The 19,831-nt window shown below is 43.6% G+C and overlaps 1 protein-coding gene across 1 annotated transcript; it reads left to right on the top strand.

Moving 5' to 3' along the window:
* Positions 1 to 9,534: 9,534 nt before the first annotated feature.
* Positions 9,535 to 14,708, top strand: LOC109882793 (zinc finger protein 568-like). The gene is made up of 2 exons (XM_020474911.2): positions 9,535 to 10,376; positions 12,651 to 14,708. Exons 1-2 carry the CDS (start codon positions 9,830 to 9,832, stop codon positions 13,595 to 13,597), a joined length of 1,494 nt encoding a protein of 497 aa, XP_020330500.2. The 5' UTR covers positions 9,535 to 9,829; the 3' UTR covers positions 13,598 to 14,708.
* Positions 14,709 to 19,831: the final 5,123 nt, after the last annotated feature.

Raw genomic sequence — 19,831 nt, 5'->3', positions numbered from 1 at the left:
CTCTGTTCGTCTTTGCCTCGATCCTGACTAGTCTCACAGTCCCTGCCGCTGAAAAACATCCCCACAACATGATGCTGCCACCACCATGCTTCACCGTAGGGATGGTGCCAGGTTTCCTCCAGACATGACTTTTGGTATTCAGGCCAAAAGAGTTCAAATCAAAATCAAATCAAATGTATTTATATTGCCCTTCGTACATCAGCTGATATCTCAAAGTGCTGTACAGAAACCCAGCCTAAAACCCCAAACAGCAAGCAATGCAGGTTTAGAAGTGGCTAGGAAAAACTCCCTAGAAAGGCCAAAACCTAGGAAGAAACCTAGAGAGGAACCAGGCTATGTGGGTTGGCCACATGACATAATAAATGTCTTAGTCAGAGCCACTATGTTGATACAATGCTTCAATATTCTCAGAGCCACTATGTTGATACAATGTTTCAATATTCTCAGAACCACTATGTTGACACAATGCTTCAATATTCTCAGTACCACTATGTTGACACAATGTTGACACAATGCTTCAATATTCTCAGAGCCACTATGTTGACACAATGTTTCAATATTCTCAGAACCACTATGTTGACACAATGTTTCAATATTCTCAGAACCACTATGTTGACACAATGCTTCAATATTCTCAGAACCACTATGTTGACACAATGTTTCAATATTCTCAGAACCACTATGACACAATGTTTCAATATTCTCAGAACCACTATGACACAATGTTTCAATATTCTCAGAACCACTATGTTGATACAATGTTTCAATATTCTCAGAGCAACTATGACACAATGTTTCAATATTCTCAGAACCACTATGATACAATGCTTCAATATTCTCAGAACCACTATGTTGATACAATGTTTCAATATTCTCAGAGCCACTATGACAAAATGTTTCAATATTCTCAGAACCACTATGTTGATACAATGTTTCAATATTCTCAGAACCACTATGTTGATACAATGCTTCAATATTCTCAAACCAATATGTTGATACAATGTTTCAATATTCTCAGAACCACTATGTTGATACAATGCTTCAATATTCTCAGAACCACTATGTTGACACAATGTTTCAATATTCTCAGAGCCACTATGACACAATGTTTCAATATTCTCAGAACCACTATGACACAATGTTTCAATATTCTCAGAGCCACTATGACAAAATGTTTCAATATTCTCAGAACCAATATATTGATACAATGTTTCAATATTCTCAGAACCACTATGTTGACACAATGTTTCAATATTCTCAGAACCACTATGTTGACACAATGCTTCAATATTCTCAGAACCACTATGTTGACACAATGTTTCAATATTCTCAGAACCACTATGTTGACACAATGTTTCAATATTCTCAGAACCACTATGACACAATGCTTCAATATTCTCAGAGCCACTATGTTGATACAATGTTTCAATATTCTCAGAACCACTATGACACAATGTTTCAATATTCTCAGAACCACTATGACACAATGTTTCAATATTCTCAGAACCACTAAGTTGATACAATGTTTCAATATTCTCAGAGCAACTATGACACAATGTTTCAATATTCTCAGAACCACTATGATACAATGCTTCAATATTCTCAGAACCACTATGTTGATACAATGTTTCAATATTCTCAGAACCACTATGTTGATACAATGCTTCAATATTCTCAGAACCAATATGTTGATACAATGCTTCAATATCCTCAGAACCACTATGTTGACACAATGCTTCAATATTCTCAGAACCACTATGTTGACACAATGTTTCAATATTCTCAGAGCCACTATGACACAATGTTTCAATATTCTCAGAGCCACTATGACAAAATGTTTCAATATTCTCAGAGCCACTATGTTGACACAATGTTTCAATATTCTCAGAGCCACTATGTTGACACAATGTTTCAATATTCTCAGAACCACTATGTTGAACCTTTTTTGCTGCACTTAGAAACAATGACCAACACAATTGCAGTTAAACTTGAATACTATAGCCTACCATGACTATATCCAACCCAACTCCATCTGTTGTCACTATCATGTATCCTACCATGACTATATCCAACCCTACTCCATGTGTTGTCACTATCATGTATCCTACCATGACTATATCAACCCTACTCCATGTGTTGTCTCTATCATGTATCCTACCATGACTATATCAACCCTACTACATGTGTTTCCACTATCATGTATCCTACCATGACTATATCCAACCCAGCTCCATGTGTTGTCACTATCATGTATCCTACCATGACTATATCCAACCATACTCCATGTGTTGTCACTATCATGTATCCTACCATGACTATATCCAACCCTACTCCATGTGTTACCACTATCATGTATCCTACCATGACTATATCAACCACTACTCCATGTGTTGTCTCTATCATGTATTCTACCATGACTATATCCATGTGTTGCCACTATCATGTATCCTACCATGACTATATCCAACCCAGCTCCATGTGTTGCCACTATCATGTATCCTACCATGACTATATCCAACCCTACTCCATGTGTTGTCACTATCATGTATCCTACCATGACTATATCCACCCTACTCCATGTGTTGTCTCTATCATGTATCCTACCATGACTATATCAACCCTACTCCATGTGTTGCCACTATCATGTATCCTACCATGACTATATCCAACCCTACTCCATGTGTTGTCACTATCATGTATCCTACCATGACTATATCCAACCCAACTCCATGTGTTGTCACTATCATGTATCCTACCATGACTATATCCATGTGTTGTCACTATCATGTAACCTACCATGACTATATCCAACCCAACTCCATTGTGTTGCCACTATCATGTATCCTACTTGGCTGAAGCTTTGATCCAGTGGAAGAAGTATTGAGGAGCAGGGAGGTTAAAGGTCACTTCAGGAAACAGCTGTTACTCTACACTATACCGAGATAATACAGTAATGAGAGAAAATGTATAGAATATTTAGGACCCTATCAAATCTGATTTGAATTGTTTTGCCTAATTTCGTATTTACATGTTGTTGTTTTTTTGGAGGTTTCTGATTTGTCCCTGTTTTTCGCTATCTCAAAATCACACTTAACAGAAAAACAACAATACTTAAACCACATCAGGAGAACACGTTTGAAGTCTGAGGAAAATCTGAAAATTGTATTTTTGTGTGTAGATAACCTTTAATTCAAGTGGCACCGGCAAGAGCCTTGCTTGGTTAGTGGTGTCTCTGGAGCACACATGTGATTGCAGAGTCTGCTGAACAAATCACAACTGGATTGATGCTAATATTCATGATATCATTCTGCCAGGTAGGCATAGACTACTTTGTAGTTAACATTTTGTAGTTTGTAGTTAACATTTAATTCACAAGGTTTTTTAGAAGCCTTTCCACCAGAAGATGGTTGTAATTAGCATCATTGCTAACAGCTACACACGGTGGTAGATAAACGCGCACACACAGACGGGGCCGTTTCCTCTTCAGAAGATTGAAGGAAAATACAAATCACTCATGCGAATTTAACGCTGACGTGGGGCAGTGGGTTCTAAACAAATCAGACCAAAAAAACATAAACACGTGACACAAACTTTGGCAAAGTGAGCATTGCTTCATGTGGTGGCAACAACACCTAAAAAGCCCATCTGCCCCTCGGTGAGAGAAGCTTTCATTGTTTTTGTGCAGGTGTTGTTGGCGGTGCGTCTTGGTCAATTTAGCTCGGGAAAATGCCGCCCTCTTCAATCTGTCACCTAATCCTGCATAATGGGCAGGCCAGCCTTGGATAAAAGTATTGGCTGTAAGAAGTACGAGAAAACATAACATCTGGTTGTTTTTAAATGACTCCTTATGACATTGTTTGCCAGATTAAACAATGCCATACATATTTTTTCCAATCTGCGTTACCCACTCCAGTCAGCAGGTGGCGATGTGCCTATTGCGTATAATCTAGTGGACGGGAGGCTTCTTCAACAGCGTCAACAGGCTTCTGATTCAACCACCTCCGTAGCTTGATAGGAAAAATAAAACCGAAACATTGAAGCTCTTTAGACCAATCTTGTGTAAATTAAGCTTAGTGTTTTGAACATAATTATGTTTACGTATCTACTGGTTAAGTTAAACGTAATTTACTTGTTAAATTACATTTTGCAAATGTGTTCAATTGATACTGAGTCTAGCACTAGGCAAATGCTAGCTAGTTAGCTAACATCACCATGAGCTCACTAAGCTACTCCCATCTCGCTAAAGTAGAGGAGGTCTGCTGGACGGACGGAGAAAGAAGCACTGGGGCTGAACATTGTCGTGAAAGAAGAGCAGTGGGATATTTCAGTGAAAGGAGAGGAAGAAGTTTTCCGAGTAAAACAGGAGGACGAGGAGGCTGTCACAGTGGAAGAAGAGGAGGTAGAAGCTTTCAGAATGAAAAAGGAGGAAGAGGAGGCTGTCACAGTGGAAGAGGAGGAGGTAGAAGCTTTCAGAATTAAAAAGGAGGAAGAGGAGGCTGTCACATTGAAAGAAGAAGAGAATGTAGTGAAAGAAGAGGAAGAGCCTCTTTTACTCCAACATGTTATCTCAATGAAAGAGGAGAAAGATGTTTTGGGAAGAGGAAGAGGAGGAGGAGACTGAATATCAGATTAACACCAGTGAGTACTGTCTTAAAAACAGGGGACACAAACTATGCCGTTGTTGAACTAGGCTGTGTGTTTTTTAAAGGGGCATTCTACTGAAGTTCTACACTTGAATATGTTGTTCAGTACTGTGTTCATTTATAAAGGGGCCATCTGCGATTGGTTACATGCATTGTTTTACTTTTAAATGAATGATAGAGCCTAGGCTTTGGTTCTTGGAGAATATAACTCTGAAATGCCCAATGAGCTTACTTCAACTGTCTCACCCCTTCTGAGGGGTAGACCTACACTATGTACATTTACATAGTGTTTACCTGACATGATGACTCCTTGCTGACCCCAGTCCACCTGGCCATGCTGCTGTTCCAGTTTCAACTGACCTGAGCCCTAGGACCATGCCCCAGGACTACCTGACATGATGACTCCTTGCTGTCCCCAGTCCACCTGGCCATGCTGCTGCTCCAGTTTCAACTTCCACCTGACTGTGCTGCTGCTCCAGTTTCAACTGTTCTGCCTTATTATTATTCGACCATGCTGGTCATTTTTGAACATCTTGGCCATGTTCTGTTATAATCTCCACCCGGCACAGCCAGAAGAGGACTGGCCACCCCACATAGCCTGGTTCCTCTCTAGGTTTCTTCCTAGGTATTGGCCTTTCTAGGGAGTTTTTCCTAGCCACCGTGCTTCTACACCTGCATTGCTTGCTGTTTGGGGTTTTAGGCTGGGTTTCTGTATAGCACTTTGAGATATCAGCTGATGTACGAAGGGCTATATAAATAAACTTGATTTGATTTGATTGAGTCATTTAGCAAATGCTCTTATCCAGAGACACTACAGTACTGAGTCATTTAGCAGACACTCTGATCCAGAGACACTACAATAGTGAGTCATTTAGCAGACTCTCTTATCCAGAGCCACTTACAGTACTGAGTCATTTAGCAGACTCTCTTATCCAGAGACACTTATGTTACTGTCTGTCAACCCTGATACACTTACAGTGGGGCAAAAAAGTATTTAGTCACCCACCAATTGTGCAAGTTCTCCCACTTAAAAAGATGAGAGGCCTGTAATTTTCATCATAGGCACACTTCAACTATGACAGACAAAATTAGGGGAAAAAAATCCAGAAAATCACATTGTAGGATTTTTTATGAATTTATTTGCAAATGATGGTGGAAAATAAGTATTTGGTCACCTACAAACAAGCAAGATTTCTGGCTCTCACAGACCTGTAACTTCTTCTTTAAGAGGCTCCTCTGTCCTCCACTCGTTACCTGTATTAATGGCACCTGTTTGAACTTGTTATCAGTATAAAAGACACCTGTCCACAACCTCAAACAGTCACACTCCAAACTCCACAATGGCCAAGACCAAAGAGCTGTCAAAGGACACCAGGAACAAAATTGTAGACCTGCGCCAGGCTGGGAAGACTGAATCTGCAATAGGTAAGCAGCTTGGTTTAAAGAAATCAACTGTGAGAGCAATTATTAGGAAATACAAGACCACTGATAATCTCGCTCGATCTGGGGCTCCACGCAAGATTTCACCCCGTGGGGTCAAAATGATCACAAGAACGGTGAGCAAAAATCCCAGAACCACACTGGGGGACCTAGTGAATGACCTGCAGAGAGCTGGGACCAAAGTAACAAAGCCTACCATCAGTAACACACTACGCCGCCAGGGACTCAAATCCTGCAGTGCCAGACGTGTCCCCCTGCTTAAGCCAGTACATGTCCAGGCCCGTCTGAAGTTTGCTAGAGAGCATTTGGATGATCCAGAAGAAGATTGGGAGAATGTCATATGGTCAGATGAAACCAAAATATAAATTTTTGGTAAAAACTCAACTCGTCGTGTTTGGAAGACAAAGAATGCTGAGTTGCATCCAAAGAACACCATACCTACTGTGAAGCATGGGGATGGAAACATCATGCTTTGGAGCTGTTTTTCTGCAAAGGGACCAGGACGACTGATCCGTGTAAAGGAAAGAATGAATGGGGCCATGTATCGTGAGATTTTGAGTGAAAACCTAATTCCATCAGCAAGGGCATTGAAGATGAAACGTGGCTGGGTCTTTCAGCATGACAATGATCCCAAACACACCGCCCGGGCAACAAAGGAGTGGCTTCGTAAGAAGCATTTCAAGGTCCTGGAGTAGCCTAGCCAGTCTCCAGATCTCAACACCATAGACAATCTTTGGAGGGAGTTGAAAGTCTGTGTTGCCCAGCAACAGCCCCAAAACATCACTGCTCTAGAGGAGATCTGCATGGAGGAATGGGCCAAAATACCAGCAACAGTGTGTGAACCTTGTGAAGACTTACAGAAAACGTTTGACCTCTGTCATTGCCAACAAAGGGTATATAACAAAGTATTGAGATAAACTTTTGTTATTGACCAAATACTTATTTTCCACTATAATTTGCAAATAAATTCATAAAAAATCCTACAATGTGATTTTCTGTATATTTTTTTTTTCTCATTTTGTCTGTCATAGTTGAAGTGTACTTATGATGAAAATTACAGGCCTCTCTCATCTTTTTAAGTGGGAGAACTTGCACAATTGGTGGCTGACTAAATACTTTTTTTGCCCCACTGTACAAGAACACACACATACATGTAATAGTGCCAGACATGCACCCAAACATATACAGTTGGCATTGCTGTTATGGTTTTTGTTGTCCTTGATATATTTTGTTTTTAATATATATTATTTTTTTGCATTGTTGTTCGCTGTTTTCTTCTGTCTTTTTTTTCTCTTTCTCTTGGTTGTTGGTGCATTGGGGGGATCCTGGAGAATGGAATTAATTGTATTTTTATTTTGTGGGGGGATTGTGGGAGGGGTCTCGAATGGTTGAGGGGCAGCTATTGGGGCACTGTGGGGGGGATCTTGGAGGGTTCAGGTTCCCGTTTTTTGGCCCGGTGGTAGATCGGTCAACGTGCCCTTGAGCAGGGCATTGACCCTGGATGCTTCTGTGTGTCGCTCTGAATGGGAATCATTGACCCTGGATGCTTCTGTGTGTCGCTCTGAATGGGAATCATTGACCCTGGATGCTTCTGTGTGTCGCTCTGAATGGGAATCATTGACCCTGGATGCTTCTGTGTGTCGCTCTGAATGGGAATCATTGACCCTGGATGCTTCTGTGTGTCGCTCTGAATGGGAATCATTGACCCTGGATGCTTCTGTGTGTCGCTCTGAATGGGAATCATTGACCCTGGATGCTTCTGTGTGTCGCTCTGAATGGGAATCATTGACCCTGGATGCTTCTGTGTGTCGCTCTGAATGGGAATCATTGACCCTGGATGCTTCTGTGTGTCGCTCTGAATGGGAATCATTGACCCTGGATACTTCTGTGTGTCGCTCTGAATGGGAATCATTGACCCTGGATGCTTCTGTGTGTCGCTCTGAATGGGAATCATTGACCCTGGATGCTTCTGTGTGTCGCTCTGAATGGGAATCATTGACCCTGGATGCTTCTGTGTGTCGCTCTGAATGGGAATCATTGACCCTGGATGCTTCTGTGTGTCGCTCTGAATGGGAATCATTGACCCTGGATGCTTCTGTGTGTCGCTCTGAATGGGAATCATTGACCCTGGATGCTTCTGTGTGTCGCTCTGAATGGGAGTCTGTTGGATGACTGGTGTGATGTAGTTGTTGACTTCACTGCAAGTTGTATGTTTATAATAATAATAATAAAACATTTAACAAAAATTTTAAAAATAAGGAAATCTGAAATGTCTTGAGTCAATAAGTATTCAACCCCTTTGTCATGTAAGTTCGGGAGTAATCATTTGCTTAACAAGTCACATAATAAATTGCATGGACTCACTGTGTGCAATAATAGTGTTTAACATTATTTTTTTAATGACTACCTCATCTCCGTGCCCCACACATACAATTATCTGTAAGGTCCCTCAGTCAAGGAGTGAATTTACATCACAGATTCAACCAATACCTCACAAAGAAGGACACCTATTGGTAGAGGGGGGGAAAAAAAAAAAAAAAAAACATCTGAGATTGAATGTCCCTTTGAGGTGAAGTTATTAATTACACTTTGGATGGTATATCAATACACCCAGTCACTACAAAACATACAGGCATCCTTCCTAACTCAGTTGCTGGAGAGGAAGGAAACTGCTCAGGGATTTCACCATGAGGCCAATGGTGACTTTAAAACTTTGTATCTGTTTTATAGCTGTGATAGGAGAACTGAGGATGGATCAACGACATTGTAGTTGCTCTACAATACTCACCTAATTGGCAGAGTGAAAAGAAGGAAGTCTGTACAGAATACAAATATTTTAAATATTTATAAATATTCCAAAACACACATCCTATTTGCAACAAGCCACTAAAGTAATACTGCAAAACATGTGGCAAAGCAATTCACTTTTTGTCCTGAATACAAAGTGTTATGTTCGAGGTAAATCTGAGTACCACTCTCCATATTTTCAATCATAGTGGTGGCTGCATCATGTTATGGGTATGCTTGTAAGCGTTAAGGACTGGAGAGTTTTTCAGAATAAAAAAATGAACTGTATGGAGCTAAACACAGGCAAAATCCTAGAGGAAAACCTGGTTCAGTCTGCTTTCCACCAGACACTGGGAGATTAATTCACATATCAACAGGACAACAACCTAAAACACAAGGCCAAATCTACACTGGGGTTGCTTACTAAGAAGACAGTGAGCGTTCCTGATTGACCGATTACAGTTTTGACTTAAATCTACTTGAAAATCTATGGCAAGGCCTGGAAATGGTTCATTAGCAATGATTAACAACCAATTTGACAGAGCTTGAAGAATGTAAAAAAAAAAAATGGACAACGAGCTCTTAGAGATTTTTCCAGAAAGACTCACAGCCATAATCGCTGCCAAATTGCTTAATTAAACTCCAGGCAGCAGATGGCGACGTGAATCTTTCAGGTGATGCTTCTTGCGTGACGTATAATCTAGTGGACAAGACGCTCAAGAACCACAACACAGCTACTGTTTAAAACACCTCGGTAGCTTGCTAGCCAACATGCAACCGAAACATTGAAGCTCTTTAGACCACTTTTGTGAATATTAATCTCGTTGTTTTAAAAACAGTTCTGTTGAGGTATCTACTGGTTAACTTTAACGTAATGTACTTGTTACATTTGCACACTTGTTCTGAGCCTAGCACTCGGCTAGTCGCTAATGCTAACTAGCTAGCTAGCATCCACAACCATGAGCTCTTTAAGCTACTCGCCCCCAGCTAAAGAAGAGGCGATATGTTGGACGGATAAAGAATCTCTAGGCCTGAACGTTGTCATAAAAGAAGAAGAGGAAGATATCTCATTGAAAGTAGAGGAAGACGCTTTCAGAATTAAAAAGGAGGAAGAGGAGTCTATCAGCATCGCATTGAAAGAGGAAGATGTTGTAGTGAAAGAAGAGAAAGCACCTTTTGGAGTGGAAGAGGAGGCTCTTAAATTAAAAGAGGAGGATTATGTTACAGTGAAAGAACAGAAAGAACCCATTGGAGTGAAGGTGGAAGAAGAGGAGGGGATAAAGGCTGTCACAGTGGAAGAGGAGGAGGTAGAAGCTTCGATAATGAAAAGGGAGGAAGAGGCTATCACATTGAAAGAAGAGGATATTGTAATGAAATTAGAGAAAGAACCGTTTAGAGTGAAAGAGGAAGAGGAGGCTATCTCAGTAAAAGAGGAGGAAGACATTTTGGGAGTGAAAGAAGAGGAGGAAGGAGAGGAAGAGGAGACTGAAGATCGGATTAGCACCCGTGAGTATTGTATTAAAAACAGGGACACAAACTTTGCACTCGTGAAGTAATATGTTGTTTTAAATAGGTGTTCTACTGAAGTGCTATACTTCAATAGGTTATTCAGGACTGTAGACATTGTTCAAGGGCAATCTGCCATTGGTACATGCATTTTTTGACTTTTTAAATTAATAATATATAGGCCTAGCTATTGCTTATTGGAGAATATAACTGATAAATGCTCAATGAACTTACTTCAACTAACTCTTACAGCCTTGTTATAAAATTGCTTAAATATTTGTATTTTTACACACAATACCCAATGATGACAAAGCAAAAACTGTTTTATATTTATTTGTAGTAAATGTATTTGAAAAAAAAACAGGAAATATGACATTTACAGAAGTATTCAGACCTTTTACTCCGTACTTTGTTGAAGCACCTTTTGGCAGCGATTACAGCCTCCAGTCTTCTTGGGTATGACGCTACAAGCTTGGCACACCTGTATTTGGGGAGTTTCTCCCATTCTTCTCTGCAGATCCTCTCAAGCTCTGTCAGGTTGGATGGGGGAGCGTTGCTGCACAGTTATTTTCAGGTCTTTTCAGAGATGTTAGATCGGGCTCAAGTCTGGGCTCTGGCTGGGCCACTCAAGGACATTCAGAGACTTGTCCTGAAGTACAGTAGCACAAAAGCTATACAAAATGGAAATCAAAATAAATAAATATTGTTCAATACGATCAATACTAACTTTGAATAATGTTGTAATATATCGTGTATATTTATACCCCAGACCAATGGTTTCCAAATATTTGAAGTACATTTAGCTATTTGGTATTTATTTATACCATAAATCATTGCCGTTCTAATTAAGCCCAGGTTGCTCCTATTAAGGGTACAGGTGCACAAAAAGCCTCTATACAGAATGTAAATGACAATAAATAAATCATTGCCGTTCTAATTAAGCCCAGGTTGCTCATATTAAGCCCAGGTTGCTCCTATTAAGCCCAGTATGCTCCTATTAAGCCCAGTATGCTCCTATTAAGCCCAGGTTGCTCCTATTAAGCCCAGTATGCTCCTATTAAGCCCAGTATGCTCCTATTAAGCCCAGGTTGCTCTTATTAAGCCCAGGTTGCTCCTATTAAGCCCAGGTTGCTCCTATTAAGCCCAGGTTGCTCCTATTAAGCCCAGGTTGCTCCTATTAAGCACAGGTTGCTCCTATTAAGCCCAGGTTGCTCCTATTAAGCCCAGGTTGCTCCTATTAAGCCAGGTTGCTCCTATTAAGCACAGGTTGCTCCTATTAAGCACAGGTTGCTCCTATTAAGCCCAGGTTGCTCCTATTAAGCCCAGGTTGCTCCTATTAAGCCCAGTATGTTCCTATTAAGCCCAGTATGCTCCTATTAAGCCCAGGTTGCTCCTATTAAGCCCAGGTTGCTCCTATTAAGCCCAGGTTGCTCCTATTAAGCCCAGGTTGCTCCTATTAAGCCCAGGTTGCTCCTATTAAGCCCAGGTTGCTCCTATTAAGCCCAGTTTGCATTGAAACACATGGAGATTGTGTGTTGATATAAACCTGAGCATGAATGTCTTTACTTCAGATTTAAGTACTCAAACTACAGTTATGCATATTATTCATAGTGGCCTTTACCAAGATTAAATCATTAAGAACAACTAGAAACCTCTGTACTCTCTGCAGAATGTTTAAAGTAGACAGGTAGTTTTTGATGCAGAGAGAGAGAAGAAGAAGATCAGGGTTGAAGGATATCAAGGATAGAAGATCTGGGCAAACAAATGAAGGACAAGAAGATGACTACTGGCCGACTACTCATGCAGTTCGGGCCGGGGCATTGTCATATTGTTGTCCTTCCTTCATCCAGGTGATTCTGTTTTTTTGGGGTTTCACCATCTGTACCTTTCTAATACAAGAGTAGATTAGAAAGATTAGGGAGATTAGAAACGATCTTTAGGCTTTAGAAAGACAAGTTGAACTAATTAACAACAATAGGAGTACAGCAAATGTTAACCAGCTTTCAGAAAAATTCATTAAAAGTTGTTTGTGTTATGGTCTTTGTGCAGCTGCAGGATCAATATTCACCTTTATAATATGGGATGAAGCCTGAGCTGGAATGTGAAGCTAACTGAAGCTGGCTAGCTTTAGAAAACCCTGACTAGATCTCTCTAGTGTCGTAGTATACCCCTCAGAACCCCAAAGATAAGCTTGTAATTGTAAAAAAACACTGTATAGTCAAAAAAACATCCATGTTTTTAGTATTCAACTTTTTAAAAAATTGTCTTTGGCAGGAGCGAGACCAGACTCCCACTCGGACAGAGGAAAGAGTACTTCAGGGCAACCAGACCCAAAGATGGCCAAACCAGCGAGACCACACCACTGCTCCCATTGTGGAAAGAGTTTTATTAATTTAAGGAGTCTAAAAGTTCATCAAAGAGTACATACAGGAGAAAAGCCTTACCACTGCTCACAGTGTGGAAAGAGTTTTACTCAGTTAGGGAATCTGAAAATGCATGAGCGAATACACACAGGAGAGAAGCCTTTCCACTGCTCCCTGTGTGGAAAGAGTTTTACCCAGTTAGCTGCCCTGAAAATACATGAGAGGACGCACACAGGAGAGAAGCATTTTCACTGCACCCTGTGTGGAAAGAGTTTTACCCGGATAGGTTCCCTGAAAACGCATGAGCGAATACACACAGGAGAGAAGCCTTTCCACTGCTCCCTGTGTGGAAAGCATTTTACCCAGTTAGGGGCCCTGAAAACACATGAGAGAACACATACTGGAGAGAAGAATTTTCACTGCTCCCAGTGTGGAAAGAGTTTTACCCAGTTAGGGGCCCTGAAAAAGCACGAGAGGACACATACAAGAGATAATCATTTCCACTGCTCCCTGTGTGGAAAGACTTTTACCCAGTTAGGGTCCATGAAAACGCATGAGAGGACACACACTGGAGAGAAGCCATATCGCTGCTCCCAGTGTCAAAATACCTTTTCCGCATTAAGGGTCCTGAAATCACATGAAAGAACCCATTTAGTAGAGAGGCAGAGGCCGTTCCAATGCTCTCAGTGTGGAAAGAGATTCATCCAGTCATCACATCTGAAAGATCACATGACAACACACACAGGAGAAAAACCGTTCCAATGCTCTCAGTGTGGAAAGGGTTTTACCAGGTTAAGCACACTAAAAACACACAAGAGTACACACAGGAGATCAGCATTTCCAATGCTCCCAGTGTGAAAAGAAACGGTTAGAAAATGCATCCATTAAAAACAATTGATTGATTTATTAGGGGGAAAAGATGCACTGAGTACGAGTACAACCCAGGGGGTAAAGCGCTAAAGTGAAAATCACTTGTTTCCAACGATGGAATAAACTCAATACAGACAAGACACAAGATAAATATATCTTCCTCCCAGTGTGGAAAGGTATTTATACGTAGTTAGGGAACCTGAAAGACCACAACGGAACACACACAGGGAAGATGCCTTACCACTGCTCCCAGTATGGAAAGAGATTTTTCACATCTCATAACACACAGTGCTCCCACACTTTTTTTTGTGGGGGGGAGGGGACTGTGTTTTCCTGGGTTGGATCGGTCATGAAAATCTGGGAAAAGTCATAAATTTTTGTTGTTGTTGTGTTTTCAAAAAGTAAATGGAAATTAATTTAACTTCTGTTAGCCATTTATTTAGGCATAGTTTGTAAATATTTTATTGATCACATACAAATCACCATATCAACCAGGATCAGAATGCTTTAATGCTGTGTGACCGCATCACCTGCACATACACTGTGGAGTGGGCCTCAAGGGGAGAGAGACAGTAGCACTGTGGAGTGGGCCTCAAGTGCTGTTAGCATTTATTCATGCTAGTTAACTGTTTAGCTGTTAGCATTTATTCATGCTAGTTGTTTAGCTGTTAGCATTTATTCATGCTAGTTAACTGTTTAGCTGTTAGCATTTATTCATGCTAGTTAACTGTTTAGCTGTTAGCATTTATTCATGCTAGTTGTTTAGCTGTTAGCATTTATTCATGCTAGTTAACTGTTAGCATTTATTCATGCTAGTTAACTGTTTAGCTGTTAGCATTTAATCATGTTTTCGTCATGTCCCAAAAACTTTCCACCATCACATGCAGGTTAAGGCCATGCAAAGTTTATTAACTTTTTTTGGACAATTCATTTAAACTTTTTTTGTTTGGTTTTTTTGCAAACAAGTGATTCACTTCGCCATTTGTATTAGTTAGGATTCTGGTGAATCAAAATAATCAATTGTGAATCACGAGGACAAAACCTGCCGTAATGATCTATTATCTAATTCTTCAATCTCCAATAAATGGTATTCATCTTATATATTTATTAAGGTCTGTGTTTCTTCTTCCAATATGATAATGAGGTGGTGTCAAGCCAATGTCTGTCTGTGTGTGGTAACTAACACACCAATATGATAATGAGGTGGTGTCAAGCCAATGTCTGTCTGTGGTAACTAACACACCAATATGATAACGAGGTGGTGTCAAGCCAATGTCTGTCTGTCTGTCTGTGGTAACTAACACACCATTGGTTGATCAATGTCACAGCGCTTTGCTCAATAGTAGAATTTGCGGTTTGCCTTCAAAATAAAAGTCCCGCATTTGAAACGGAAGCAAACAGATTCATATAGTGGAATCACTCCATATTTGGACCAGATTATGTTTGGAATGTTGTATAAATACAACAAAAGACAATAATTTGTTAATTTACTCCCCCCCCCCCCCCCCAAAAAAAAATGTAATCGGTTGATATCGCACTGTGGAGGTCCATGATAGAACATTGTTCAGCCTTGGATCTGAGAGGTCCATGATAGAACATTGTTCAGCCTTGCCTATGGATCTGAGAGGCCCATGAAATGTTCACAACTGAGTTGATTTCCCACAGTCAAAGTCCTGCAATAAGAGCTACGACCCTAATAGTTGTGTGAATTAGAGCTCGACCGATTATGATTTTTCAACGCCGATACCGATTATTGGAGGGCCAAAAAAGACGATGCCGATTAATTGGCCGATTACATTTTAAAAAATGTTTGAAAAAAAAAAGTGTTTTATTTGTAATAATGACAATTTCAGTCATGTAACAGAATGGACAGTACCTTGGGGGGAATGAATGCAAACCAAACAACAGTCCAAACAACTATCAATGGAAATAGATTTTTCATCTCCTATTTATTTCTTTGTGTGGACCTGTAGGGTCACTCCTCCTCCACCATCCATCTCTACCTTTTCAGTCGCATTAAAAGGCAGACTGTTGGAGCTCCCTCCAATGCCCTGTGCCAGGTACAGGGAAAACACTTTGGCTCGCCAGTAGGTATTTTCCTGTCACTCCAGGAAAGCCAGTATGTTTGTGAGAGCTGTTGGGGCCTTGTTTCAGCAGCTGGTGGCAGAACCTGTACAGATAGATGGCTGTTGGGGCCTTGTTTAAGGGCTGGTGGCAGAACGTGTACAGATGGCTGTTGGGGCCTTGTTTCAGGGGCTGGTGGCAGAATGTGTACAGATGGCTGTTGGGGCCTTGTTTCAGGGGCTGGTGGCAGAATGTGTACAGATGGCTGTTGGGGCCTTGTTTTTCAGCATGTGTTTCAGACATAAGGAAGTGGATGGCTGCAAACTTTCTACTATTAAACTCGGACAAAACAGAGATGCTTGTTCTAGGTCCCAAGAAACAAAGAGATCTTCTGTTGAATCTGACAATTAATCTTAATGGTTGTACAGTCGTCTCAAATAAAACTGTGAAGGACCTCGGCGTTACTCTGGACCCTGATCTCTCTTTTGAAGAACATATCAAGACTATTTCGAGGACAGCTTTTTTCCATCTACGTAACATTGCAAAAATCAGAAACTTTCTGTCCAAAAATGATGCAGAAAAATTAATCCATGCTTTTGTCACTTCTAGGTTAGACTACTGCAATGCTCTATTTTCCGGCTACCCGGATAAAGCACTAAATAAACTTCAGTTAGTGCTAAATACGGCTGCTAGAATCCTGACTAGAACCAAAAAATTTGATCATATTACTCCAGTGCTAGCCTCTCTACACTGGCTTCCTGTCAAAGCAAGGGCTGATTTCAAGGTTTTACTGCTAACCTACAAAGCATTACATGGGCTTGCTCCTACCTATCTCTCTGATTTGGTCCTGCCGTACATACCTATACGTACGCTACGGTCACAAGACGCAGGCCTCCTAATTGTCCCTAGAATTTCTAAGCAAACAGCTGGAGGCAGGGCTTTCTCCTATAGAGCTCCATTTTTATGGAACGGTCTGCCTACCCATGTCAGAGACGCAAACTCGGTCTCAACCTTTAAGTCTTTACTGAAGACTCATCTCTTCAGTGGGTCATATGATTGAGTGTAGTCTGGCCCAGGAGTGGGAAGGTGAACGGAAAGGCTCTGGAGCAACGAACCGCCCTTGCTGTCTCTGCCTGGCCGGTTCCCCTCTTTCCACTGGGATTCTCTGCCTCTAACCCTATTACAGGGGCTGAGTCACTGGCTTGCTGGGGCTCTCTCATGCCATCCCTGGAGGGGGTGCGTCACCTGAGTGGGTTGATTCACTGTTGTGGTCATCCTGTCTGGGTTGGCGCCCCCCCCCCCTTGGGTTGTGCCGTGGCGGAGATCTTTGTGGGCTATACTCAGCCTTGTCTCAGGATGGTAAGTTGGTGGTTGAAGATATCCCTCTAGTGGTGTGGGGGCTGTGCTTTGGCAAAGTGGGTGGGGTTATATCCTTCCTGTTTGGCCCTGTCCGGGGGTGTCCTCGGATGGGGCCAGTGTCTCCTGACCCCTCCTGTCTCAGCCTCCAGTATTTATGCTGCAGTAGTTTATGTGTCGGGGGGCTGGGGTCAGTTTGTTATATCTGGAGTACTTCTCCTGTCCTATTCGGTGTCCTGTGTGAATCTAAGTGTGTGTTCTCTAATTCTCTCCTTCTCTCTTTCTTTCTCTCTCTCGGAGGACCTGAGCCCTAGGACCATGCCCCAGGACTACCTGACATGATGACTCCTTGCTGTCCCCAGTCCACCTGGCCATGCTGCTGTTCCAGTTTCAACTGACCTGAGCCCTAGGACCATGCCCCAGGACTACCTGACATGATGACTCCTTGCTGTCCCCAGTCTACCTGGCCATGCTGCTGCTCCAGTTTCAACTTCCACCTGACTGTGCTGCTGCTCTAGTTTCAACTGTTCTGCCTTATTATTATTCGACCATGCTGGTCATTTATGAACATTGAACATCTTGGCCATGTTCTGTTATAATCTCCACCCGGCACAGCCAGAAGAGGACTGGCCACCCCACATAGCCTGGTTCCTCTCTAGGTTTCTTCCTAGGTATTGGCCTTTCTAGGGAGTTTTTCCTAGCCACCGTGCTTCTCCACCTGCATTGCTTGCTGTTTGGGGTTTTAGGCTGGGTTTCTGTACAGCACTTTGAGATATCAGCTGATGTACGAAGGGCTATATAAATAAATTTGATTTGATTTGATTTGATTTGTTTCAGCGGCTGGTGGCAGAACCTGTGCAGATGGCTGTTGGGGCCTTGTTTCAGCGGCTGGTGGCAGAAACTGTACAGATGGCTGTTGGGGCATTGTTTCAGCGGCTGGTGGCAGAAACTGTACAGATGGCTGTTGGGGCCTTGTTTCAGCGGCTGATGGCAGAGCATGTACAGACGGCTGGAGGGATGCTGCTCTGAGGATTTTTTTCTTTCCTCTGTTTGCTTCTTCTTCACTGCCTCCCTCTGCCTCCCTCTGCTTCAAGGCCTCCCTCTGCTTCAAGGCCTCCCTCTGCCTCCCTCTGCTTCAAGGCCTCCCTCTGCCTCCCTCTGCTGCAAGGCCTCCCTCTGCCTCCCACTGCCTCCCTCTGCCTCCATCTGCCTCCCTCTGCCTCCCTCTGCCTCCCTCTGCTTCAAGGCCTCCCTCTGCCTCCCTCAGCTGCAAGGCCTCCCTCTGCCTCCCACTGCCTCCCTCTGCCTCCCTCTGCTTCAAGGCCTCCCACTGCCTCCCTCTGCCTCCCTCTGCTTCAAGGCCTCCCACTGCCTCCCTCTGCCTCCCTCTGCCTCAAGGCCTCCCACTGCCTCCCTCTGCTTCAAGGCCTCCCTCTGCCTCCCACTGCCTCCCTCTGCCCCTCTCTGCCTCCCTCTGCTTCAAGGCCTCCCTCTGCCTCTCTCTGCTTCAAGGCCTCCCTCTGCCTCTCTCTGCCTCTCTCTGCTTCAAGGACTCCCATTGCCTCCCTCTGCCTCCCACTGCCTCTCTCTGCTTCAAGGCCTCCCTCTGCCTCCCACTGCCTCCCTCTGCTTCAAGGCCTCCCTCTGCCTCCCACTGCCTCCCTCTGCCTCTCTCTGCCTCTCTCTGCTTCAAGGCCTCCCACTGCCTCCCACTGCCTCCCTCTGCTTCAAGGCCTCCCTTTGCCTCCCACTGCCTCCCTCTGCCTCTCTCTGCTTCAAGGCCTCCCTCTGCTTCTCTCTGCTTCAAGGCCTCCCACTGCCTCTCTCTGCTTCAAGGCCTCCCACTGCCTCCCTCTGCCTCCCTCTGCTTCAAGGCCTCCCTCTGCCTCCCACTTCCTCCCTCTGCTTCAAGGCCTCCCTCTGCCTCCCACTGCCTCCCTCTGCTTCAAGGCCTCCCACTGCCTCCCACTGCCTTCCTCTGCCTCCCACTGCCTCCCTCTGCCTCTCTCTGCTTCAAGGCCTCCCACTGCCTCCCTCTGCCTCTCTCTGCTTCAAGACTTCCCTTTGCCTCCCTCTGCCTCCCTTTGCCTCCCTCTGCTTCAAGGCCTCCCTTTGCCTCCCACTGCCTCCCTCTGCTTCAAGGCCTCCCTCTGCCTCCCACTGCCTCCCTCTGCCTCCCTCTGCCTCCCACTGCCTCCCTCTGCCTCTCTCTGCTTCAAGGCCTCCCACTGCCTCCCTCTGCCTCTCTCTGCTTCAAGGCCTCCCTCTGCCTCCCTCTGCTTCAAGGCCTCCCTTTGCCTCCCTCTGCCTCCCGCTGTCTCTCTCTGCTTCAAGGCCTCCCTTTGCCTCCCTCTGCCTCCCTTTGCCTCCCTCTGCTTCAAGGCCTCCCTTTGCCTCCCTCTACCTCCCGCTGTCTCTCTCTGCTTCAAGGCCTCCCACTGCCTCCCTCTGCCTCTCTCTGCTTCAAGGCCTCCCACTGCCTCCCTCTGCCTCCCTCTGCTTCAAGGCCTCCCTTTGCCTCCCTCTGCCTCCCGCTGTCTCTCTCTGCTTCAAGGCCTCCCTTTGCCTCCCTCTGCCTCCCTTTGCCTCCCTCTGCTTCAAGGCCTCCCTTTGCCTCCCTCTACCTCCCACTGTCTCTCTCTGCTTCAAGGCCTCCCACTGCCCTCCCTCTGCCTCTCTCTGCTTCAAGGCCTCCCACTGCCTCCCTCTGCCTCCCACTGCCTCCCTCTGTCTCTCTCTGCTTAAAGGCCTCCCTTTGCCTCCCTCTGCCTCCCGCTGTCTCTCTCTGCTTCAAGGCCTCCC

Source organism: Oncorhynchus kisutch, unplaced genomic scaffold, assembly GCF_002021735.2.
Source record: "Oncorhynchus kisutch isolate 150728-3 unplaced genomic scaffold, Okis_V2 scaffold3931, whole genome shotgun sequence".
Classification (NCBI taxonomy): domain Eukaryota; kingdom Metazoa; phylum Chordata; class Actinopteri; order Salmoniformes; family Salmonidae; genus Oncorhynchus; species Oncorhynchus kisutch.
This window is presented reverse-complemented; position numbering and strand designations above follow the sequence as displayed.